At 37.8% G+C, this 20,252-nt stretch overlaps 1 protein-coding gene across 1 annotated transcript in view; it reads right to left on the reverse strand.

Moving 5' to 3' along the window:
• Positions 1–527: 527 nt before the first annotated feature.
• Positions 528–20,252, reverse strand: part of LOC131736868 (multiple epidermal growth factor-like domains protein 10) — a 65,255-nt gene continuing 45,530 nt past the window's right edge. The window contains exons 10-25 of the mRNA XM_059022345.1: positions 18,111–18,285; positions 17,681–17,801; positions 16,614–16,777; positions 15,722–15,824; positions 10,061–10,207; positions 9,339–9,473; positions 8,337–8,465; positions 7,659–7,787; positions 7,208–7,336; positions 6,584–6,712; positions 5,954–6,190; positions 4,947–5,074; positions 4,474–4,597; positions 4,309–4,353; positions 3,669–3,875; positions 528–2,836 (exon numbers count right to left, since the gene is read on the reverse strand). Coding sequence (XP_058878328.1) covers positions 2,676–2,836; positions 3,669–3,875; positions 4,309–4,353; positions 4,474–4,597; positions 4,947–5,074; positions 5,954–6,190; positions 6,584–6,712; positions 7,208–7,336; positions 7,659–7,787; positions 8,337–8,465; positions 9,339–9,473; positions 10,061–10,207; positions 15,722–15,824; positions 16,614–16,777; positions 17,681–17,801; positions 18,111–18,285 — 2,263 coding nt within the window. The 3' untranslated portion in view covers positions 528–2,675. The remainder of the gene's footprint in view (positions 2,837–3,668; positions 3,876–4,308; positions 4,354–4,473; positions 4,598–4,946; positions 5,075–5,953; positions 6,191–6,583; positions 6,713–7,207; positions 7,337–7,658; positions 7,788–8,336; positions 8,466–9,338; positions 9,474–10,060; positions 10,208–15,721; positions 15,825–16,613; positions 16,778–17,680; positions 17,802–18,110; positions 18,286–20,252) is intronic.

Genomic DNA, 20,252 nt, shown 5'->3' on the forward strand with positions numbered 1-20,252 from the left:
TGATCATAGTTTTACATAACACAAACACTTAACACAAACAGTAGAACGTTTTTGTTGTCTTAGTTAGAATGAACAATGGGTTATCGTATTAGAAAACAATAGATATTTGAATTAATTTTGTTGTGACTAACCTTTTAAATAGTTAATCATTTATATGCCTCATGTGCCATTCTCTTGTAATGTACCATACAAGACAGTTTCATCAGTTTAAATTTCAACTTCATGTCATCTTTAGTTATAAATAGTTTTTTGTATGCTTATTGGTGCTATTATTAATATTTATACAACGTCTGTGTTTAGATCTGCCACTGTTTCAGACATGGGCAACTCTGGCCCTTCCAGTTCAGCTTTGATCAATTAATTAACCAATTAACCATTTGTTTAGGTTCTAAAGCCTTTAATTATCTAATCATACCCGTTCAACTTTATGTAGAATAGCCCTTCAGGAACGGAGTTGCCCTTCAGTTCAATTGAATCGACCCCCTTGTCCCACAAAATAAAATAAAATAAAACATATAATAATATAATTATACTTTAATATTTTTTTTATTGGAAAGCTTGTTGCAAATGATCTACAGAAAACTAAAGCAATTTCATGTTTAACAATGGTAGTAAAAGGTAATAATAACACTGTCTTCAGTTTTTCTTTTGGAAATTTCAGTGAATAAAATGACAAATTGTAATCTCATTTGATACAGTACATACACATTGGGACGAAAAGAAATAACAATGACTGTCCATGTGTGGGTGCTGTTTTCAGGTTATACATATTCAGATGTTTGCTTGGTGTCAAGCTCAGATGTGGTAGTTGAAAGCCAAAGCACTCATTTCTATACTGTAAGTGCAGTTGTATTGAGTGAGTCTAGCTATTATAGATCTAAATAAAGCACCAGAACCAAACTCAGTGCTTTAACAGATAAATAAACCTGTTCACCATTGACAACACAAATTAAAAAAGATCAACTTAAACTAAATCTACATTGTTTAAATTTCTGATAGACACATCATATACTTGTTCACATTAAATCATATCTGATTTACAACATAGGAGAATGAATATATATAATACATTTTTTAAGAACTTATTATGTGTATGTAATATATATATATATATATATATATATATATATATATATATATATATATATATATATATATATATATTCCATAATTAGTTCTTAAAAAACCACAGGAAAAAAAAAAATACTGCTTAAGTTGATTTTATTACACAATGGTATTTCTGTACAGTACACATTGTCAACAAGCATCACTGCTCAATCATTTCTAAAGTGATTTACAGCTATATACATCGTCTTTTATACAACATCATAATACAATCTGGCTCAGAATAGTTTGAGACTTGCCTTTGCCTATATAAAACATAAAGGTTTGTATAAATGAAAATGCTCTTTTGAGTAATAACAAAGAAAACCAAAGCAGTACAGAAAAGCTTATATTAAAAAAAGGCATTTCACGATACAGACAATTCTAGCAGTGTGTATAAAAAAATCTTTTATTTATTTTTTTTATCATTTTTAATTTTTTTTTTTTTTTTTTTTTTGCAATGCAAAAGGCCAGCTTAAGCATATTATAACTATGTGTGCATTTAGAAAAGTTCTCTTTGATAACAAGTAAGCAAAGGAGGATTGCAGTGGATTTAGCAAAAATAACAAAAATGCTGCACTGGGTAAAAGAAAAACAGAAGGCTGCAGTACAGTACTTGTTATATGTACCTCTTGTTTAATAAAACTGTATCAGCTGCACTCTCAGTCACACTAAAACAAGTAATGGAGGCTGTGTGGTCCAGTGGTTAAAGAAAAGGGCTTGTAACCAGAAGGTCCCCGGTTCAAATCCCGGCTCAGCCACTGACTCATTGTGTGACCCTGAGCAAGTCACTTAACCTCCTTGTGCTCCGTCTTTCGGGTGAGACGTTGTTGTAAGTGACTCTGCAGCTGATGCATAGTTCACACACCCTAGTCTCTGTAAGTCGCCTTGGATAAAGGCGTCTGCTAAATAAACAAATAATAATAATAATAATGAAAGTCTGTTCTGGGTATTCCTCTTATTGCCTAGTATATGTCTGCTTCATCATTACAAAAATAAATCAGTGTTTTATTTGTTTGCTGTTGAAAAAACTACTGATATGCATTGGAACGATTTCAATTGAGCTTATACAGGAATTTCCAGTTTAAACATTTTTATAAAGATTCTTAATATCATCAAATCACCCCTCTAAAGAGATTCACTGGGTAATTCCTGTCAAATCTTCCATCCTTACAAAAAAAAAAACAACCATTAACTAGCATTTCAAATGTATGCTTTAACAATCTACTAATTTACATTGGTGTTCTGGAATTCTGTTTAATTCTTTAGTTTTGCCCTCTGGCTAACGGCAGTGCAGGAATGTTCTGAGAAAGGGTGTCCTTGGTGTGGCATTCTTGGAAATGTATGCTGAATTCTGAAACTTGTGTCATGTTCTTCTTGAAAATGCAACGGTAATTACAACAACGATAACAATAAAAATAATAATACAAATAATAATAATAATAATAATCTACAGAAGACATAAACTGCCGGTGTGCAGGTCAGTGGATGACAGGTCTTCAGTGGGTCCACTGAGCCATGGGTCACTATGGCGCTATTGCTGTCTCTGACCTCCCCAGTGTTGGCTGGGTTCAATCTTTGCTGAGGTCCTTCCTTGGCAAGGAAGGACTATCCCGTACTGGGAGTAAATCGTAGTGGCACGGAATGTGACTGTTCTTTGGAAGATCATACAGATCCTGGACAAAAGACCCACCGTTGCTGTATTGTCCATGGACGACACTGACTGTAGGTTCTGAAGTGACAAAATATAACAGCTTTACCAGCTTTTGTGGTGACATGACATCATCTTCATCAGCATCATTATTATTACCTTCATATTGTCTCATAACTCTTTCTTTAGCTCTCATACAATGTATTTTTTTTTTAAAAATTTAGTTGTTGCCAATCAGTTTTTTTATTATTTTCTCCCCAATTTGAAATGCCCAGTTATTTTTAGGCTCAGCTCACCGCTACCACCCCTGCGCTGACTCGGGAGGGGCGAAGATGAACACACGCTGTCCTCCGAAGCGTGTGCCGTCAGCTGCCCGCTTCTTTACACTCTGCAGACTCACCGTGCAGCCGCCTCAGAGGACAACGCAGCTCTGGGCAGTTTACAGGCAAGCCCGCAGGCGCCCGGCCAGACTACAGGGGTCGCTGGTGCGCGGTGAGCCGAGGACACCCTGGCCGACCTAACCCTCCCTCCCCCGGGACGACGCTTGGCCAATTGAGCGCCGCCCCCTCGGAGCTCCCATCCACGGTCGGCTGTGGAATAGCCTGGACTCGAACCGGCGACGTCCAGGCTATAGAGCGCATCCTGCACTCTAGCGAGTGCTTTTACTGGATGCGCCACTCGGGATCCCATACAATGTATTTTTAATTGGAAAATAGGAATAGAGAAAACTGCTATTGAAAAAGACCATTTGGATGTGTTAAAATGCCATGAAACATAATGTAGAACATACTTTTGTAAAATGTTACCATGTGCTAGGTCAATGGTGGAGCTCAGTTTTAACATGCTTTTTTCATGTGGTGCGTTGTTAATCAAGCACCCTGTATAATAAACATCTTCTTTCACTAGCACTTACCAACTTCATAGACGTTCTTGTTGGTGGAGGCCGAATTTCCAATTTCAGCATAGGGGGGATCTCTCCGTGCGGGTGACTTCATCTCCACGTAGCCACACTCTGTGTTCTTTGGCATCAACATCGGGGGGTCCTTTATGGTTGCATACGGGTTCTCTGTGCTGTTCAGTGAGCAGGAGCTGGAGTTATAGGTGGAGCCCTTCACCAGATCTAAGAGAAAGGTAAATATAATATAACCGAGCAAGGGCTTATAGCAGAGTTGTAATGACTCGAGTCAATGACTCGACTCGACATCAAGTCGCAATTATTCGTGACTCAACTTGATATCATATGACTCGGCTTGACTCGAGTCCCTGCAAGCAAAGACTCGACTCGACTCCCTGCTCAAAAGACGTGACTCGACTCAATATAATAATCAATAACAAACTTATTTCATTTTCAATACATGCAGCCCCTCTGTAACACACGCAGTCATCTTGTCATTTTGCACATAAACAGGTTCCTGCCATGGTTGTTAAGACCATTGCTAAGGAAATAGAAAACACCTTTCTAATACAGGGTAAGTAATGTTACCCCTAAGAATCCCACCCAAATGAGCTGTACAAGTTAAATGCTGCATTTTTGTTCAGGTACATTATCTTACCTTTAAGAGATTTACCCATGTAGCTTCTGTCAACACCAAAGGCCCCTAGAAAAGACAGACTCAACATGAACTCTGGTTCGCTGAAGCACTTGAAGGTTTCTTTATCTGTCCACTCCCCAAGGAATGCATTGTTTGCAGTCCCCAAACTAATTTGAAGAAACTTACCAAGTTCATTAAAGTAGCCTCCCTGTTTCCAGTCAGCCGGTAGTGTTCCTGTGTAATCCATCATCGGGGGTCTCTTTCTATGGTCCACATTTTTAAGGTTTACAAAAAGCTGGTTGTTTTTTGTCTGTTAAAAAATAAAAAATAAAATAAATCACTGGGTATATTAACTTACTGTAATCAAATCACTGACAGTTATTTATTTATTCATTTTTTTAAAACATTAAATATGTATTAACTAGGCCACTTTGCTATTAACTAAACGACTTTGCTATCCTTAATTAGCTTTAGTACCCTTTTCACAAATGTTTAGCTGCATGGGGCCCCGCTGTAAATTAACCGGGAAGAACCATGGGAGCTTTAAAAATTATTCCTCACAGTGCAACCAAACAGAGCACTCTGGGACTTCATATTGAATGGAAGCAGAGACCACACGGCATCCCTGCATGCGTCCATGTCACAGTGAAATCTCCTACCTTGCCACGCGCAACCCTCTCCATGTTGTTGATATGTGGTGGATGAATGCACTGGGTCAGTGTGTGATAGCTTGGGTTAGAGAAGTAGTTACTGTTGGGATTGCCTCCATTAGTTTGCGGAATGGTGTCTGAAAGCACATACAAATAAAAAAAGCCAGTCAGCGCCCCGACTGTCCTGCAGTATAGGGCAGCAGTATAGGGCAGCAGTGTGGAGTAGTGGTTAGGGCTCTGGACTCTTGACCGGAAGGTCGTGGGTTCAATCCCCGGTGGGGACACTGCTGCTGTACCCTTGAGCAAGGTACTTTACCTAGATTGCTCCAGTAAAAACCCAACTGTACAAATGGGTAATTGTATGTAAATAATGTGATATCTTGTAACAATTGTAAGTCGCCCTGGATAAGGGCGTCAGCTAAGAAATAAATAATAATAATAAGAAGAAGAAGAGTAAATCGGTTATTTTCAGTAGTGGTGCGGATCGGATCCCCCAGTGTTAGAAATGACAATTCTGCAGACACAGGGATGGAAATAAGACTTTGCTAAGACACACCTGAGCTTATTATCTATACACCGTGGCCAATCAAGTTTGTAGTAAAACCTGGAATGGGTGATACTGCTATGCAATAGGAGTCTTATGTCCATCCTTGAGACATATCAGGTCACAGAAAATGAATTTGTGGGATTTAAAAAAAAAAAAAAGTTAAGGTAATGTTGAAAGAATCAGAAATATAATCCATTCATTACATTGAGCCAGGAGCAACTGGAGATGAATTCAACAAAATATGTAGACTAAAAGTTGTCGTTATTTATATACAACCATTATATAGCCTTTTTTTTTTAAATTAAGTAAATGTTGAACTGCTTTTAGGTATAAAGATATCAATTGCAGTTCTGCAGAATAAGACATTGCAGAGACATTTACAGAGCCAGGGACAGCGACTGTAAGCAGTGTTAAGCACTACAGGGCTGCACTGTAAATGAGATTGTCAGGATTCGTTTTGTTGGTGTACCTGCGACGGTGCAGTCTGCGTTCATCACCCTCACGGCGGGTGTGTAAGTGACTGCAGGCATTGTGTTCTCCTTGCCCTTCTGCTTCTTCCGGTAGATAATGAAGAGGGCCAGGAGGAAGAGGACGATGAACACCAGGACAATGATCCCTGCGATTGCTCCAATTTGGTGCGCGTCTGCCGGTACTGCTGTGCTCGTCCGACTCAGGCTGTTTAGGTTTCCTACTATTATCACCCCAGCTGGTGGGAGGCGGACAGAAAAGAGGGTCAGAAACCTTTATAACTTCTACCCACAACACATTGCAGTTAAACTCAAAACGTTTCTAATGACAGTAATGAACTGATAATATAATATATTCATTTTATCAACAGCAAGAATTTCTAAATCATATATAACCAATATACTTGCAATTGGTTTTAAACAAAAAAGTACTCTATATTCCTTTAATGACGGTAATGTAGCAACCAAGGGCAAGTAACACAAAAGTGTTGTTTGGAATAGATTTGTGCAGCCACAACAGATATTCAGACAGATTAGGACAGATGAGAAAACGCAAAAAAAAAAAAAGAATACAAGCCAGGAAAAAAAGGCATAACAACACAATACATTGACACAGTGTCACAGTGTTTTACCTTGATCACACCTTGGCCCCTTCCAGCCCGGGCTGCAGTAACAGGTTCCAGTGATGTGATCGCAAGTGGAGTTGTTCAGACAGTCACACACCTGTCGACAGCCGTAGCCATACGTGCCCGCAGGGCATTCTGGTAAAAAAAAAAAAAAAATTATATATATATATATGATTTGCAATGTACAATACAAAACGATGACCAAAGTATACCAAGAACTAAAAATACAATTTATTATAATTATCTGTTACTTAGCATAATGTTAATGAAAAAAATAATAAAATAAATATATCTAAAAGTGTAGATTATAAAGGATCATCAAAAAATGGAGGCGCTTTGCTGTAATATTTGCTTAACCCTACTACGAAATTAAGTTCATAGTACAAAACATATTATGTACAGTGTGTAGTTTTATAAAACAAAGGGAATTTTAAAGTTAGCCAACAGGGGGCACCAAAGGTATTGTTAAAATCCCTTGCTGGTCAAACCATAATACTGTATTGTAAATAATTCTGTCTAACACCACAATATTACTTTATAATTGTGTTCTTATTTTGCAATTTTACATGATAATTCTAAAGTTATACTGATACTATATTATGGTTTTATGTAGTTGGGCTTATTACTTACTTTGTTCACAGTATTTCCCCATGAATCCTGTGCGGCAGGTACATTGTCCAGTTATGTGGTCGCAGTCGGCTCCATTCTGACACTGACATATCAGAGCACAATCTTTCCCATAATAACCCAGAGGGCAGCCTGTAATGATAGGGACAGGGCATTGATTAAAAAATAAATAAATAAATAAACCATAATGCTATCATCTGCATTTTCTTATCTATGCATGATTCTATTTTTAAACAGAGGAATTCAGTCGGCATCAGCACAAGTGACACAGGACAGTGCTTGGTTAGAGAAATACACTGACGCTGTGACCTGTGACAGAACCAAATGACGAGACATGACCAGGTTCAAAGTAAGCTGACTGTTTTGAGGCATTAAAATCACACATGTAGGGATGAGCAGCTTCGTAGAACTAACTGCAGAACAAAGTCGCTTACTGGGTGTTGCCCTAACTTACGCTGTGTGCAGTAAAGGCCAGTCCAGCCAGGCGTACATTTGCACTCCCCATCGTAAGCACTGCAGTAGGCTCCGTTGTGACAGTTGCAAGTGTGGATGCAGTTGGGCCCCCACTGTCCTGGTGGACAGGCTGGAAAACAAAGGAAACACTTCATTTGGACACACAGCGTGACTTGGACATAGTACACTATTCATTATATTTTACTGTTGACATTACCAGCATATGTACATGCATGTCCCTAACCTAAAAATGCACGTTTGCTTTTTTGAAAAAGAAAAAACATTTCTTTAAAGGCAACTTTTCTGCATAAATAAATAAATTGCATAAATAGATTATATTACAATTTAGTACAAATATCTATTTACAGTATTTGTCACATGTATTTCACATGCTACATTTAAATGTCTGTCTGAGATGTAAGACAAGTAAGGATTTCAGCTGTAACTTAGTTATGAAGTAGGACCTTGCCAAATGATGTGGTTTTATCTTTGCACTGTCAAGAGATCACCAACAGGTGGCACTCATAAACCATCTTGATGTTCACATTGTGATTCGATGTACTGTAAGTGTGTTTCAGGAATTTTTTTATTTCCTTGTTTGAAAAGGAAATGATGAATGAAGAACATCAATCTGCTCAAAATAAATATGTTTTAGGTAAAAAGGTGATGTGCCACTTACGCTGCGAGCAGTCACTGCCGATCCAGCCAGGGTAGCACTGACAGGACCCGTCGATGGGATTGCACGTCCCATTGTTGGTGCAGGAGCAGATTCCACCGCAGCTCTTTCCAAATCTGCCCCTGGGGCAAACTGCACATAAAAATGAGCACTGTTAATCATCACTGGATCACGCTCTGTTTAAATACAAATACTGTATTGGAATTACTTTATTTTTATTGAAATTGACCTCAACCTATTAAAAATGGTCCCCTCAAGGAACCATGAAAAAAATACTGTTGATGAGAAATGTACACATCTTTAAAATACTCTTTATTTTTAAATATTTACTGTTGCCATAATGTAAAATGACAGACAATGCCATATACAGTGCTGGCAAAGAAAATTCATGGTTGGTGAATTTTTGTTGACCTTAATAGAACAATCTTTTCAGGAGTAGCTTGAAGGACGATTAAAGTGAGTGAAATCAAAAGCTCAATAAACCTGTCTTAAGCTCCTGGGAACAGAAACGATGGAAAAAGAAGAGATAAAGATTTTTTTTTTTTTAAAGAAAAGGCTTTGAGTAATTTGGAGAAAAAAAAAGGGAAACGCAATGGTAAACAACCCATTAAAAAACAATCCTACCAGACCAATTGAAAAATCATAAACCATTTGCTGTTATAATTTGTTGGTTCAGACACCTATCTGTATACAAATTACTACTTGTAATCTTTTGATCAACTACAGTGTATTCTTTGCTATCTTTGTAACTAAAACATGTTCACTGCTTACTGAAGAAAGCAATGAATGATAAAATAAGGATATCCTGGTCTCCCAGATTAAACTGCTTGACCACATTATTTTTATATCTCTTTTAAAGCACCACAGTGTGAATCATCAGCATGAACACCTGCATCATTGTGTACAGCTTGTTAAATGTGATAGCACGATAAATAGATACGAGAGCTGTTCAATGGAGTGTGCCATCCAAGGCTTTTCTGTTCTCTGATAATTAGTCATCCCCACCTTCATTGCAGAGGGCCCCTTTAAACCCTGGTAGGCAGTCACACTGTCCGGTCATGTGGTGACAGGGTCCATTGCTGTGTACGCACTGTGGGCAGGCCTGACTGCAACGGTGCCCGAAGAAACCAGAGGAACAAACTACAAGCACAAAAAACAAGAGATTCCTTCTTTAACATTCAATTCCTTTAAGCTAAACTAGCCTTCTGGTTTCCAGGAGACATTAACAGCTGGAGAACCCACAGCAAGCACGATTACAACACTCATTCACATTCATTCATTTGATCATTCCAGGATAAAGCCATTTAGAGATGATCTCCTTTTCAAGAATGTAGACCTATTAAATATATTCCTTCCCACTGATACCATGAATACCATAAAACTATTTTTTAAATCTTTGACTATGTACATTGTATATGATAACAGCTCATTAATTATGCTGTTTTAAACATCGAATGTCTGTAATAACCATTGTCATTTTTGAAGATGATTATTATGTGTCTTTGTTATTATAAACGTCAAAAAATATTATTCTGAAAAAGAAAAAAAGTTTCAAGTGAATATTGCTATGTATAAGCATCCATAATGGTATAATGGGAAACTTTCTAGCACCATTTGACCTGATGGATGTAGAGGACAGGTATTCAATACACAGTTGCTTAATGATTACTGTATAAATGAACCTGATTTACAGTAAGTACACAGTAAGAACACAGTCCGGTCCTTACTCCTTTGGCAGGTAGTGCCTCTGTATCCAGGAGCACATTCACAGGTCCCCTCATCAGGGGAGCAGGAAGCACCGTTTTTGCAGTTGCAGGATAACGAACAGTTTGGCCCCCAGCGTCCCTCTGCACACACGCTGTCACAGTGGATACCTGCAAAGACATTGAAACAACCCTTCAGAATGAAGAAAGATGCTAACAATTAAGGGTGCACCCTTATTTTAAATTAGGAAATGGCAACTAGACACCCAACAACGACAGCATGAACTCACCCTAACTCCCTGTCTACTGGTGCTAACCACAACCAGGCCCACTACTGCTGATTTCCAAAATAGCATAGTTCTTTCCACCCAAATTGAAGTCATGTATTTTTTGTCCAGGCTTCCCTATTGTTATAAGCGAATGTAAGACTATACAGTATGTTTTTATTCCAGCACTAGTTATTTGTCTAATCTGAACATGACACTCACTGATGAAAGGAAGCAGCTGCATATCCAGGGGGAAGCAATGTACTAAAAGTACTATTGACCAAATTACTATTGTTTGATTGCTATTGTAAGTTACAGATAATGACACAGTATGATGTGGTATTTGATGTGACTATAGATGTGGTCATTGTGAAACATCTAGTTTGTGATGTAGTATTATTTATAGGGCACTGCAACCGTTGTTATGCAAACTCACTAATGCATTCTTTATGATGTATGAACATTAAATGATCAAACACTAATTTTTCCTATTATTATTATTATTATTTGATTATTTAGCAGACGCCTTTATCCAAGGCGACTTACAGAGACTAGGGTGTGTGAACTATGCATCAACTGCAGAGTCACTTACAACTACATCTCACCCGAAAGACAGAGCACAAGGAGGTTACGTGACTTGCTCAGGGTCACACAATGAGTCAGTGGCTGAGGTGGGATTTGAACAGGGGACCTCCTGGTTAAACGCCCTTTTCTTTAACCACTATGAAGCTTTTTCAAGATCTTATCTTTCAACTCCTATGCTTTAAGGAGATTAACTTTTGTGAGATTTTGTTTTTTTGGACAACTGTACTGTTAAATTTGCCAAAGCAATCTGATGGTAACTATAGGCATAATTTTGTACTGTTTATTTGTATATGTATATCCTACTTTAATATGGCATATTCGATCCAATCACAAAAGCATTGTTTAGCATGTTTGGATTTATCATGAAATCTTTTTTTGTTCATGTTTTAAAACACCCTCAAACTTTTAAGTCATTAAATGTACCATGGCAAGCCTTTTGAGGGTGTAGCTTTACTATGATATTGAATACCTTATAAAATGTATGTTATCCCACTATTTAGTTCAGATTGAAACAATTGCCAATTCTAATAACAAGAAATAGGAAGTAATTGGTTAGTCATTTACACCTTTACAGTGCGCCATAATACCAACCAGGAAGAAACTCCAATCAACTAGGCAGCACAAAACATAAAAATAGTAAATGAGTACACTGCTTTATCCACCATGACCCACAGAAGCACATGTTAAGTTTTAAAAGGTAAATGTCTGCCTGTTTTAACCTTCTGGACTTCTTTTTATTAACAAACCAACAACTTTTTATTTTATGTTTTATACTCTAACCACTAAATGTCTCTTTTAAACGAAATGCCAGTAAAAATTCATTGTAGCGCTTAGACCTTATTGAGCCTACTGTGTTCTGCTGAATGATTAATTTTGGCTGCTGTTGATGAGAAAAAGGACTGAATCCAGGGACAAGTGAACATCATTATGTAAGCGTCTAAAAAGACCTGTTTAGTTATAAATGTATTGTTTTGTTTAAAAGAAGAGAGGGGAGGGCTCACAAAAAACTGTCCATCACTTAAATTGAAACTGTCTCAAACTTATCAGCTGTAATTTAATAAACCATTCAAATTTGTATTCCATTAAAAGGCAGCAGTTTTGTTTGCAGGACTATTTGGTGTGTTTTGATGCTGATAAGGAGTATTGTGATGGAATGCAATGCCAAGGCTGGGGACAAAGAGCTCTTTGATGGCCTCTGCAAGTTGCTAGGCAATAGCTCACTGGTCACGATAAACTCCAGTTAAGAAGCTCTGAAGAAATGCCTATGCATTTAAGGCCCAGCACATTATGCAAGAGGGCCTTCCACTCCAAATCAGCATTCATTCAGCATCCAAACTAAAAATAAATGAGGAAAATATGTTTCTGGATAGGTGTTACGCTTTTCTAGTAACTGAGCTGGCCTGGAAGTACATTTAATTATGGTGCCACTGCAGCTTTTAAACAGTACCAACAAGTGTTAATATTAAATAACTATAGCACAGTTGTAATACTGTAGTTTTTGTTATTTGGTTCTTCCTAATGACAGATTAAAGGATAGCAGTGCCATCATTCAAATGTAAACCTAGGGTTGGTATTGCAGGTCACTAGAGCTACCCAAGGCTTCTTGAGATAATAATTTGCTTAAATTTTAATGCACAGTTAAGTCTTAGTGTGTTGTGCCCTATTTGGCTTTCATTTTCTCTTATACATTTAAATATGATGTTATGTAATTACCCTGTTGAAAACTACTCTGTTTTCTGGAAGATATTATCAGTCAACTGTATGACAGAAATTTCAATTGACGTTAAGCTTCCTGAACTATACCAGTGTTTAACTGAGTCACATATAAGTGCTTCGAGTTTAGACACGTTGGTACAGGAAATGAGTTTAGCTTCATTTAAAATTCAGTTTGCCAGCCAACATGTAAAAACAGCTAGAGGAATTTACCCATTTTTTAATCAAAGTACATTTGCTAAGAGCAAAGGGGAGATCAAATTTAAATAGAGATATGGCATCAAAGCTTCTCATTCTTGTTTTCCAATGCCATGGAATCACCAGAAGTTGTAGGTGGTGGTGGCAGGGGATACAGATTCTCTGGAAAGTATTTTAAATAGGTGATGGTTGGGCCTACTTAATTCAATGTAAAGGAAGATTTGATTACCTGCAGTCTGAAACAATGGATTCATCACTAAATGACGTTGTTCATGTAAACATTGTGGGATCTATTTTAAGCATCTAGACCGCTAATCCAGCCATTGTTAAACCTTTCTTCAGACTATCAACTGTAGTTTCACTGTATGCAGTAATGTTATTAAGTGGTCAATAGATCAGCCCAGGGCAAAAACACCTGCAAGTTGAGATCCATTTCTTTTGAGATCATGAAAACAGACCCCTGTGTGGTTTGTACAGTATACCCAAAAGTCTTCAATTTACAAGTTTTCTAAAGAACACAATCTCTCCCACCATATTCTGCTACTGCAGTGTGTGATGGGATGCCTGTTTGTATTCTGCGTATTGTTAAACACAAACAGCATCACTATAAAGAACTAAAGTCTGTGGCCTGGTGTTTTACATTAAAATTGCTAGTACTGACGCAAGTCACTAGAAGGGTTACTGATTTGAAACATATGGACCCATCCAACTAACTATCAGCACCCTAGGAAACACAACCACCAGTATCAACCAAACAACAAAATGTGAATTAGAAATAGCTGATACTGTCTTATCTTTGATGTCCCTGTCCTCCCCAGTGCATAAGGGAAATTATGCATTGGGGAGGACTTCTTTTTTTTTTTTTAAATGGCGTCAGCAAGTAAGCCTTGGAACATTTCCCAATATTTAAGACAAAAGAGCATTTAGAATTGCTCAACATTTTGCCAATTCGTTCTTCACATGATAGACATAATACTAATCACTTGAGCTGAGCTGAGCTGAGCATAAGAACATTAGTCTTTTTTTTAATTGGACCTTGTACAGCAACTATGAGGGAAACATGTTTATTTATACCCCCATCTTTCAAAACATACATTTTGAACCATTTAAAAGTAAGCTGCATAATTACTTGACACATTTGAATAAAAAAAACACAATGATTTTAGTTACTTTGTATCTGTAACTGAACTGTTTAGAAGAAAGCACAGTAGCAGGTATAGGGTTGTTGGGAGGGCTTTAACATGACATTTTAATTAATCGTAAAAAACCTAAAGTACCACATGAAAACTTTCCTTAAGTCGGAAGGTACAGATTCTGGTGGCTTTACTCCAATCGTTGTACACTCAGACTATTTACTGTAGGGTACGGTGTCCCTTTCTAACCCAGTAACACTACCTACAGAACCTACCATTCCTAAAACACCTCCCAATCAAGAACTGACCAGACCCAATTCAAGTTATGGTATAATTAAACCAACCAAAATAGTGTTCTGGATTGCATAGCTGTCATTGGACTGGAAAGTGCCAGGCTTAAGCTCCACAAGGAGCTAATCAGTTTTGAAATGTAAGCACTATAAGTACCATGGGTAAGCCTTTCTGTGGAGGCATATACCAGTAAATCCAAGTCCAGGGTTAATCAGGGTTGGGTTAGTTTGCTTGGATGGCAGCCATCTATTTTTTTTAAGCCAAAAGCATGACTGTAGTTTGCTAAATGTTTTCTCGTCGTGCACTTCCGTTCGCTGTGTAGGTTTGAAATGTGAAATTTAAAAATAAAAAAATATCATATATGACAGCATTTTGTTTTAAAACAGGATATCTGGTGTCATACAAATCTGTTTGCAGCTGTTCCCCAACTGACTGACATTCTTTGCAGCCAGTAACATGCTTTAACCCTGAAGACACTGCTAGGGTGAAATAATCTCGGACAGGGGTGTCCAAAGCTGGCCCTTCCGCACTTGTCTTTGTTACAAACCTTTTCTGAATGGTTTAATTGGACCAATTAACCCTCCACCCAGACCCGGAAGCACGTAATTATCTAATTTTACTGTTAAACCTGGAGTGGAATGGCCCTCCAAGACTGTGATTGACACCCCTAATCGAGCAAGAGAAGGAGTAACAGACACCCAAAGAGTAAAGCACGGAAAGAAATAACTTCCTTTAACCCAGTGCAGTGCCACAGATCTTGCTTTAATATGAAAAGGCATGTTTGCTATTACATATGTTTCATATAGAACTGCACATTTGAGACCTACTGTATATAGAGATTTATGGAATCATTTTGTTAACTGGAACCATTTTAAATGCTAATGGCTGCTCACAGTTTCACACTAGCAATTTTCTAGAAGTAAGCATCATATAAACAGGCCAGATTGTTGAACAAACTGCCCAGTGTCTACAGACAGTTTCATGTTTTTTAGACTATTTAAAGAAATGGCCTTCAGATTCCCATAAAAACAGCAAAACAATTACTTTTTATAATTGTGTTTTTTAAGGCAAAATAATGAACTTTTTACTACAGTACTGCTAAACTGAGCCCCAACTGTTCTTTGACAGAGACTGCTTAGACTGCTTATGATGAGCAAGCAACCACTTACTTGAGTAGTCACAAGGTACCTTGCTGCTTCACTCATTGCTTCTGTGTTCATTTTAGAACAGATTCTACTAATACTGAATTGAAGAAACCTACATTTTAGCTACATACAAATACAGAGTCTTTCTTTCTGGGAAAATGCCATCCTGAAAAATGTGGCGAGTTTCCAACCTTATGTTTATACCTTACTGTCCAATTGTAAATACATGAAACTGACTATGCACAGCCTTTAATAAATAATACATATATATCATATGATGGCTATATTTCTGTTTTTTTCCCAGAAGCACAAGATGAAGCACAGCAGAAGCACAGCAGTAGCTGTAATGCTCACCTGTCCACCCTGCAAGGCAGCGGCAGTGTCCAGTGGCAGGGTGACAGCCATCCGCATGACTGCAATCACAGCGTTCAGTGCAGTCCATTCCATAGGTACCATCCTGGAAGAAAAGACAGACAAGCTTAGACTGGAAGGTTGAACAGCTCTACCATTTGTACTGTGAATATCTCAAGTTTATTGTTCTCCGTTGTCAATATTTCAAAAAAGTAGACATTGGTCATAAAAGATTGGAGTTTTCTAATGGCATTGCCAATGGGACTACTCACACTGCAAAGGGAGAATAATGAATTCACTGGAGATTGTATATAAAGAGCAGTCAAATAATAAGTTTGCAGTCCACCTGGCTGGAATCAAAATGGCAGTCATGCCCACAATGTCATAGTGAGCCTATACTCATGGTTAGGTCTTTCCACTGGTGTTCATTTTGTATGACATTTTTTAAACATGGTTTTTCTAATGGTTTTTCACTAATTTGGTTATTGACAAAAACATTTTTGTAAGAAACCTGTGATCTTGACAGGTCATTCCCCAATTTTTAAGCATAAACTAGTCACATACTTATTTCATAATCTTATTTAAATCTTTTTCACATAATCCAAGCATGTGATCCGTTTATAAAGTGTATTATTTTGAAACGTATTTGTTTTAAGATTATTGGCAAACATTAGTACTACTTTCCACAACATTGTAGTAAGCTGTGTACACAGTACTTTCTTAAATCTACAACAAATATAGTTGCATAGTACTCATTGTTGTACAGTGTGTAGGCTGCCTTCACAAAGAATTAGCATGCTGTACAAGCATATGAATTGTTTAGGAATATGGCTCAATATGAATTCCAATACCTGAGTACTATGTCATAATCAATCATTGTAAGTAGCCTGATTACCTGACAATGAAACTCGCATTTCTCCCCTCTCCACCCAGGTGCACAAGTACAAATCCCAGACAGAGCATTGCAGGCTCCTCCATTGGCACACATACAGGTTACATTGCAGCCAAGACCCCAGGTACCACTCGGGCAGTTTATTGAGCAGTCAACGCCATGCCAACCTGCAAATACAAAAGGGGGCTTGTTGGAAATAAAACATAGCTTTACAGAAGGAGAAGCTGTTTATTGTGGTTGTTTTCAACCTTTTCCAAGATGGGGACCACCTTGGTGCTTTGGAATTTTTCCAAAAGCATAATACCAAAAACATACATATTTAGATGCAGTGTAGCATTTCTCAATTATAATTCCACAACAGAGGCACTGACTCTCTAAAGACCTAGGCCTTCTCTAACTTATCAAAATCATCCTTCCACATCTGCACATTCTTATACCTCATTTCCATGGGCACGGGTTGACCACCAATCCGAGCTGATCTGGGCTCTCCCACACTCCTCCTGAAACCCTATTGATATACCCGAGTTGAGTGAAAAGACTCAATTTCCATGCAATGCGAGTTTGACGGATGTTGGCGGCTCTTTCCCAGCAAGCCTTGCGGCTAAGGTTGCATTCATTTGTGTAAAAAACCAAAAGGATGGACGTTATTGCTTTGCTTCTGAAAATCCTAACAATTCTTTGGAGCTTTTTGTTACTAATAATAAACTAAACGAGAATATAAAACCACGGAGAAACCTGCTCACCCCGGATTAAGTGTCACTTGATTGGTCAGTATTATGACGTACTTCCACACATCCCGCTTGGGCCCACTTTGTGAAAGCGTCAGAAAGAAATTAGGGGCAGTTCGGATTGGCAGCCAATGCGGGTCAGCTAAATTACCATGGAAACGCAGAACATGACTCTTCTTGACCCCAGTTTCCTACTGCATGTGCAGAATAGAATGTACGTTTAAGCCATTAGAAAAATAAACTTCACCTCATTATGATGGCAACCAGCTAAATAAAGAAGAAGAATACTTCATTTACATACTTCCCTATTATATTTTGTTATCCAAGCAAAAACGACCCTACCTGCTTTACAGGTGCACGAGCCATCGACTGGGGAGCATACAGCACTGTTCTTGCAGTTACAGGAGGAAGAGCAGTTCATTCCATGAGTCCCCAGCGGACAAGCCATTGAACAGTCTGGGCCCTGGAACATGAGCACATTTTGTAATTCTTATTATTTTTAAATTGTTTGATTGAGACTATAATCTAATAGGGAGTAATATGATGCAAGATTGTCCTGTTCATACAGTATTACTATCTACACTATATTGATCTAAACCCACCTCACCAATTACATTTAACAAGGATATGGATATGTACTGTGCTACAGTATTCTGAATAACGACATACCATATATAATGTGCGTATCCGATATGATTATATAACATGATCTGCATGTTTATGTTCGGTATGTTTGAATGAGGTCACTATAAATCAGATCCGGATGATTTACCTTAAATCCAGGGGCACAAATACACTGCCCATTTACACTGTGGCAGTCAGCCCCGTTTTGGCAGTTGCAGATTTGTTGACAGGATTCCCCGTAAAACCCAGGAGCACATGTCTCGTTGCAGTAGAGTCCAGACCAACCAGGTTTGCAGGAGCACTCACCAGACATGGGGTGACAGCTGGTGGAGAGGATAAAGGGATTTAATGTTTGGGCTGGAAAGACACTTGTGGTCTAATGATCAGAAATCATCATAACAGGGAAAATTAATATCAGAGAGAAACGGGATATCTATGTCAGAGCAGTAAGACTCAATATCTAGTTTGAATATGCAGTTGATACTTTTGGAATGAAAGCACATGGTCACCTTTGCAGGAAGAGTCATTATGAATGACGCTTTAAAAACCCATCAACCAACATTATACTATTGTAGTGATCTGATTGATAATTCACTGTCATTAGAAAGTCTGAACAAGCATGTAAAATGTGTCATGCTTATGCTTCATATGAATTCAACATTAATAAGCAGAAAATAAAGTAATTTGTCTCTGTATCCGTTTTACATTTCAATTACTAACACTTACTTGAAGACTGATCATTGGGACCACTCCAAAAGCCAACAAATTAAGTCATACTTTAGGACTGACTCCATTATTTTAGGCTCTTTTTATTTTGATGGGCCTTGTTAACAAGTCTGTAAAAAAAGCTTTCAGCAATAAATAAACATCAATACACCGCTGTTGTTTACTGAAGACACCTATGTAGGGAAAATAGCTACATCATAGAGAGACCCTGTCATGGCAGGCAGAATAAACATCTACAATTATTTGTATTTGTTTTAATTCACTGAAGCTGCTAAAATAACGCTCACGATAGCAATGCACAATGTGTCATCATAACCACCACCACCTAAGGGAAGTAATACAGCTACAAGAAATATGTGTCCTTTGCTGTTAAATCAAACCGTTGAATGTTGCCATGATACCCTCTACCTACATGCCATGAATGGACCTGGACTGTTATCTTACATTGTATGGTGTTTGCAATCCCTCTGCATGGTTCTTATTGCAATTACTCAAATATCAAGTCTTTTTGTGTTAAGGTGCTTGGAGTATGAGACAAAGAGCTGCTCTTCAGTTTTAGTTACCTGCCCAAAGCACATGTAACGTAGGCTTGCGCAACCAAAGTGTACATTCCATCTACTAAAACCAAAGAGCATCTCCTGAACACCGCTAAAAAAAAGAAAAACACAGCATTTGAGTAATTGCAAGAAGAACGATTTCGAATGACTGCAAACATGATAAAAAGAGGTTAACATTGACATTAAATAAGAAGACACTTGTTCTTTGATTAACTGAAGTCTGAGTTGTACCTCACTGGGTTCAATAACATTATAAATAAATGTGTTGGACAAGAAAGTGGGCTCACAGGAACAGAATAATAACTGCCATTCTGTCACAGTGCAGTGTTCATTTAGAATTCCTAATGTTCTGCTTTTAAAAGCTTTTTGCATGTTTACGTAAACAACATAATTTCACTGAGCAAAACACAACATTAAATTAAAGTACAAATTTAAATACAACAACAAACCTGAGTAATACTTTAAACTTGGGAGAAATCAGTACATTTATTCAAAACCCAGGCCCATAATACCTTATTGTACATTCTTGCAACAAAAAAAGGCCCCTGAGAAGCTGGAATATCAATATTATTGGTAACTGGGGAAAAGCCAACAAACATGATGCAATCCTCTGATAAACCGCTGGGATAGAATCCCAACAGTGTCTTCACAAGTTTGAAGGCAGAGAAGGTAGACAAAACAGAGAGCAACTAAACGGGCCTTTTTATTTTGAAATTGAGCAATTATTGTTCCACTGTAAATCAATTTGTAAAAAACACCCTTCGTCTTTCATTGGGCTTTCAAAGGCAGGCCCTGGTGTTAACAGAAATACAACAGATGCCCTCAAAATCTTATGGTTGTGTCTAGTTCCCATAAGAAAAAGAATTTGGTGTACTTTAACTGTGAGTTCCTCTGAGAAACTTTTGAAAATCCCCTTTAGCTGAAATCTCACAAATTATAGTCAACCTTACCTACAGTTCAATACATACCTCTTGTCATTTAATTAAATTAAAAAAAAAAAAAAAAAA

Source organism: Acipenser ruthenus, chromosome 1 (assembly GCF_902713425.1).
Source record: "Acipenser ruthenus chromosome 1, fAciRut3.2 maternal haplotype, whole genome shotgun sequence".
NCBI lineage: Eukaryota > Metazoa > Chordata > Actinopteri > Acipenseriformes > Acipenseridae > Acipenser > Acipenser ruthenus.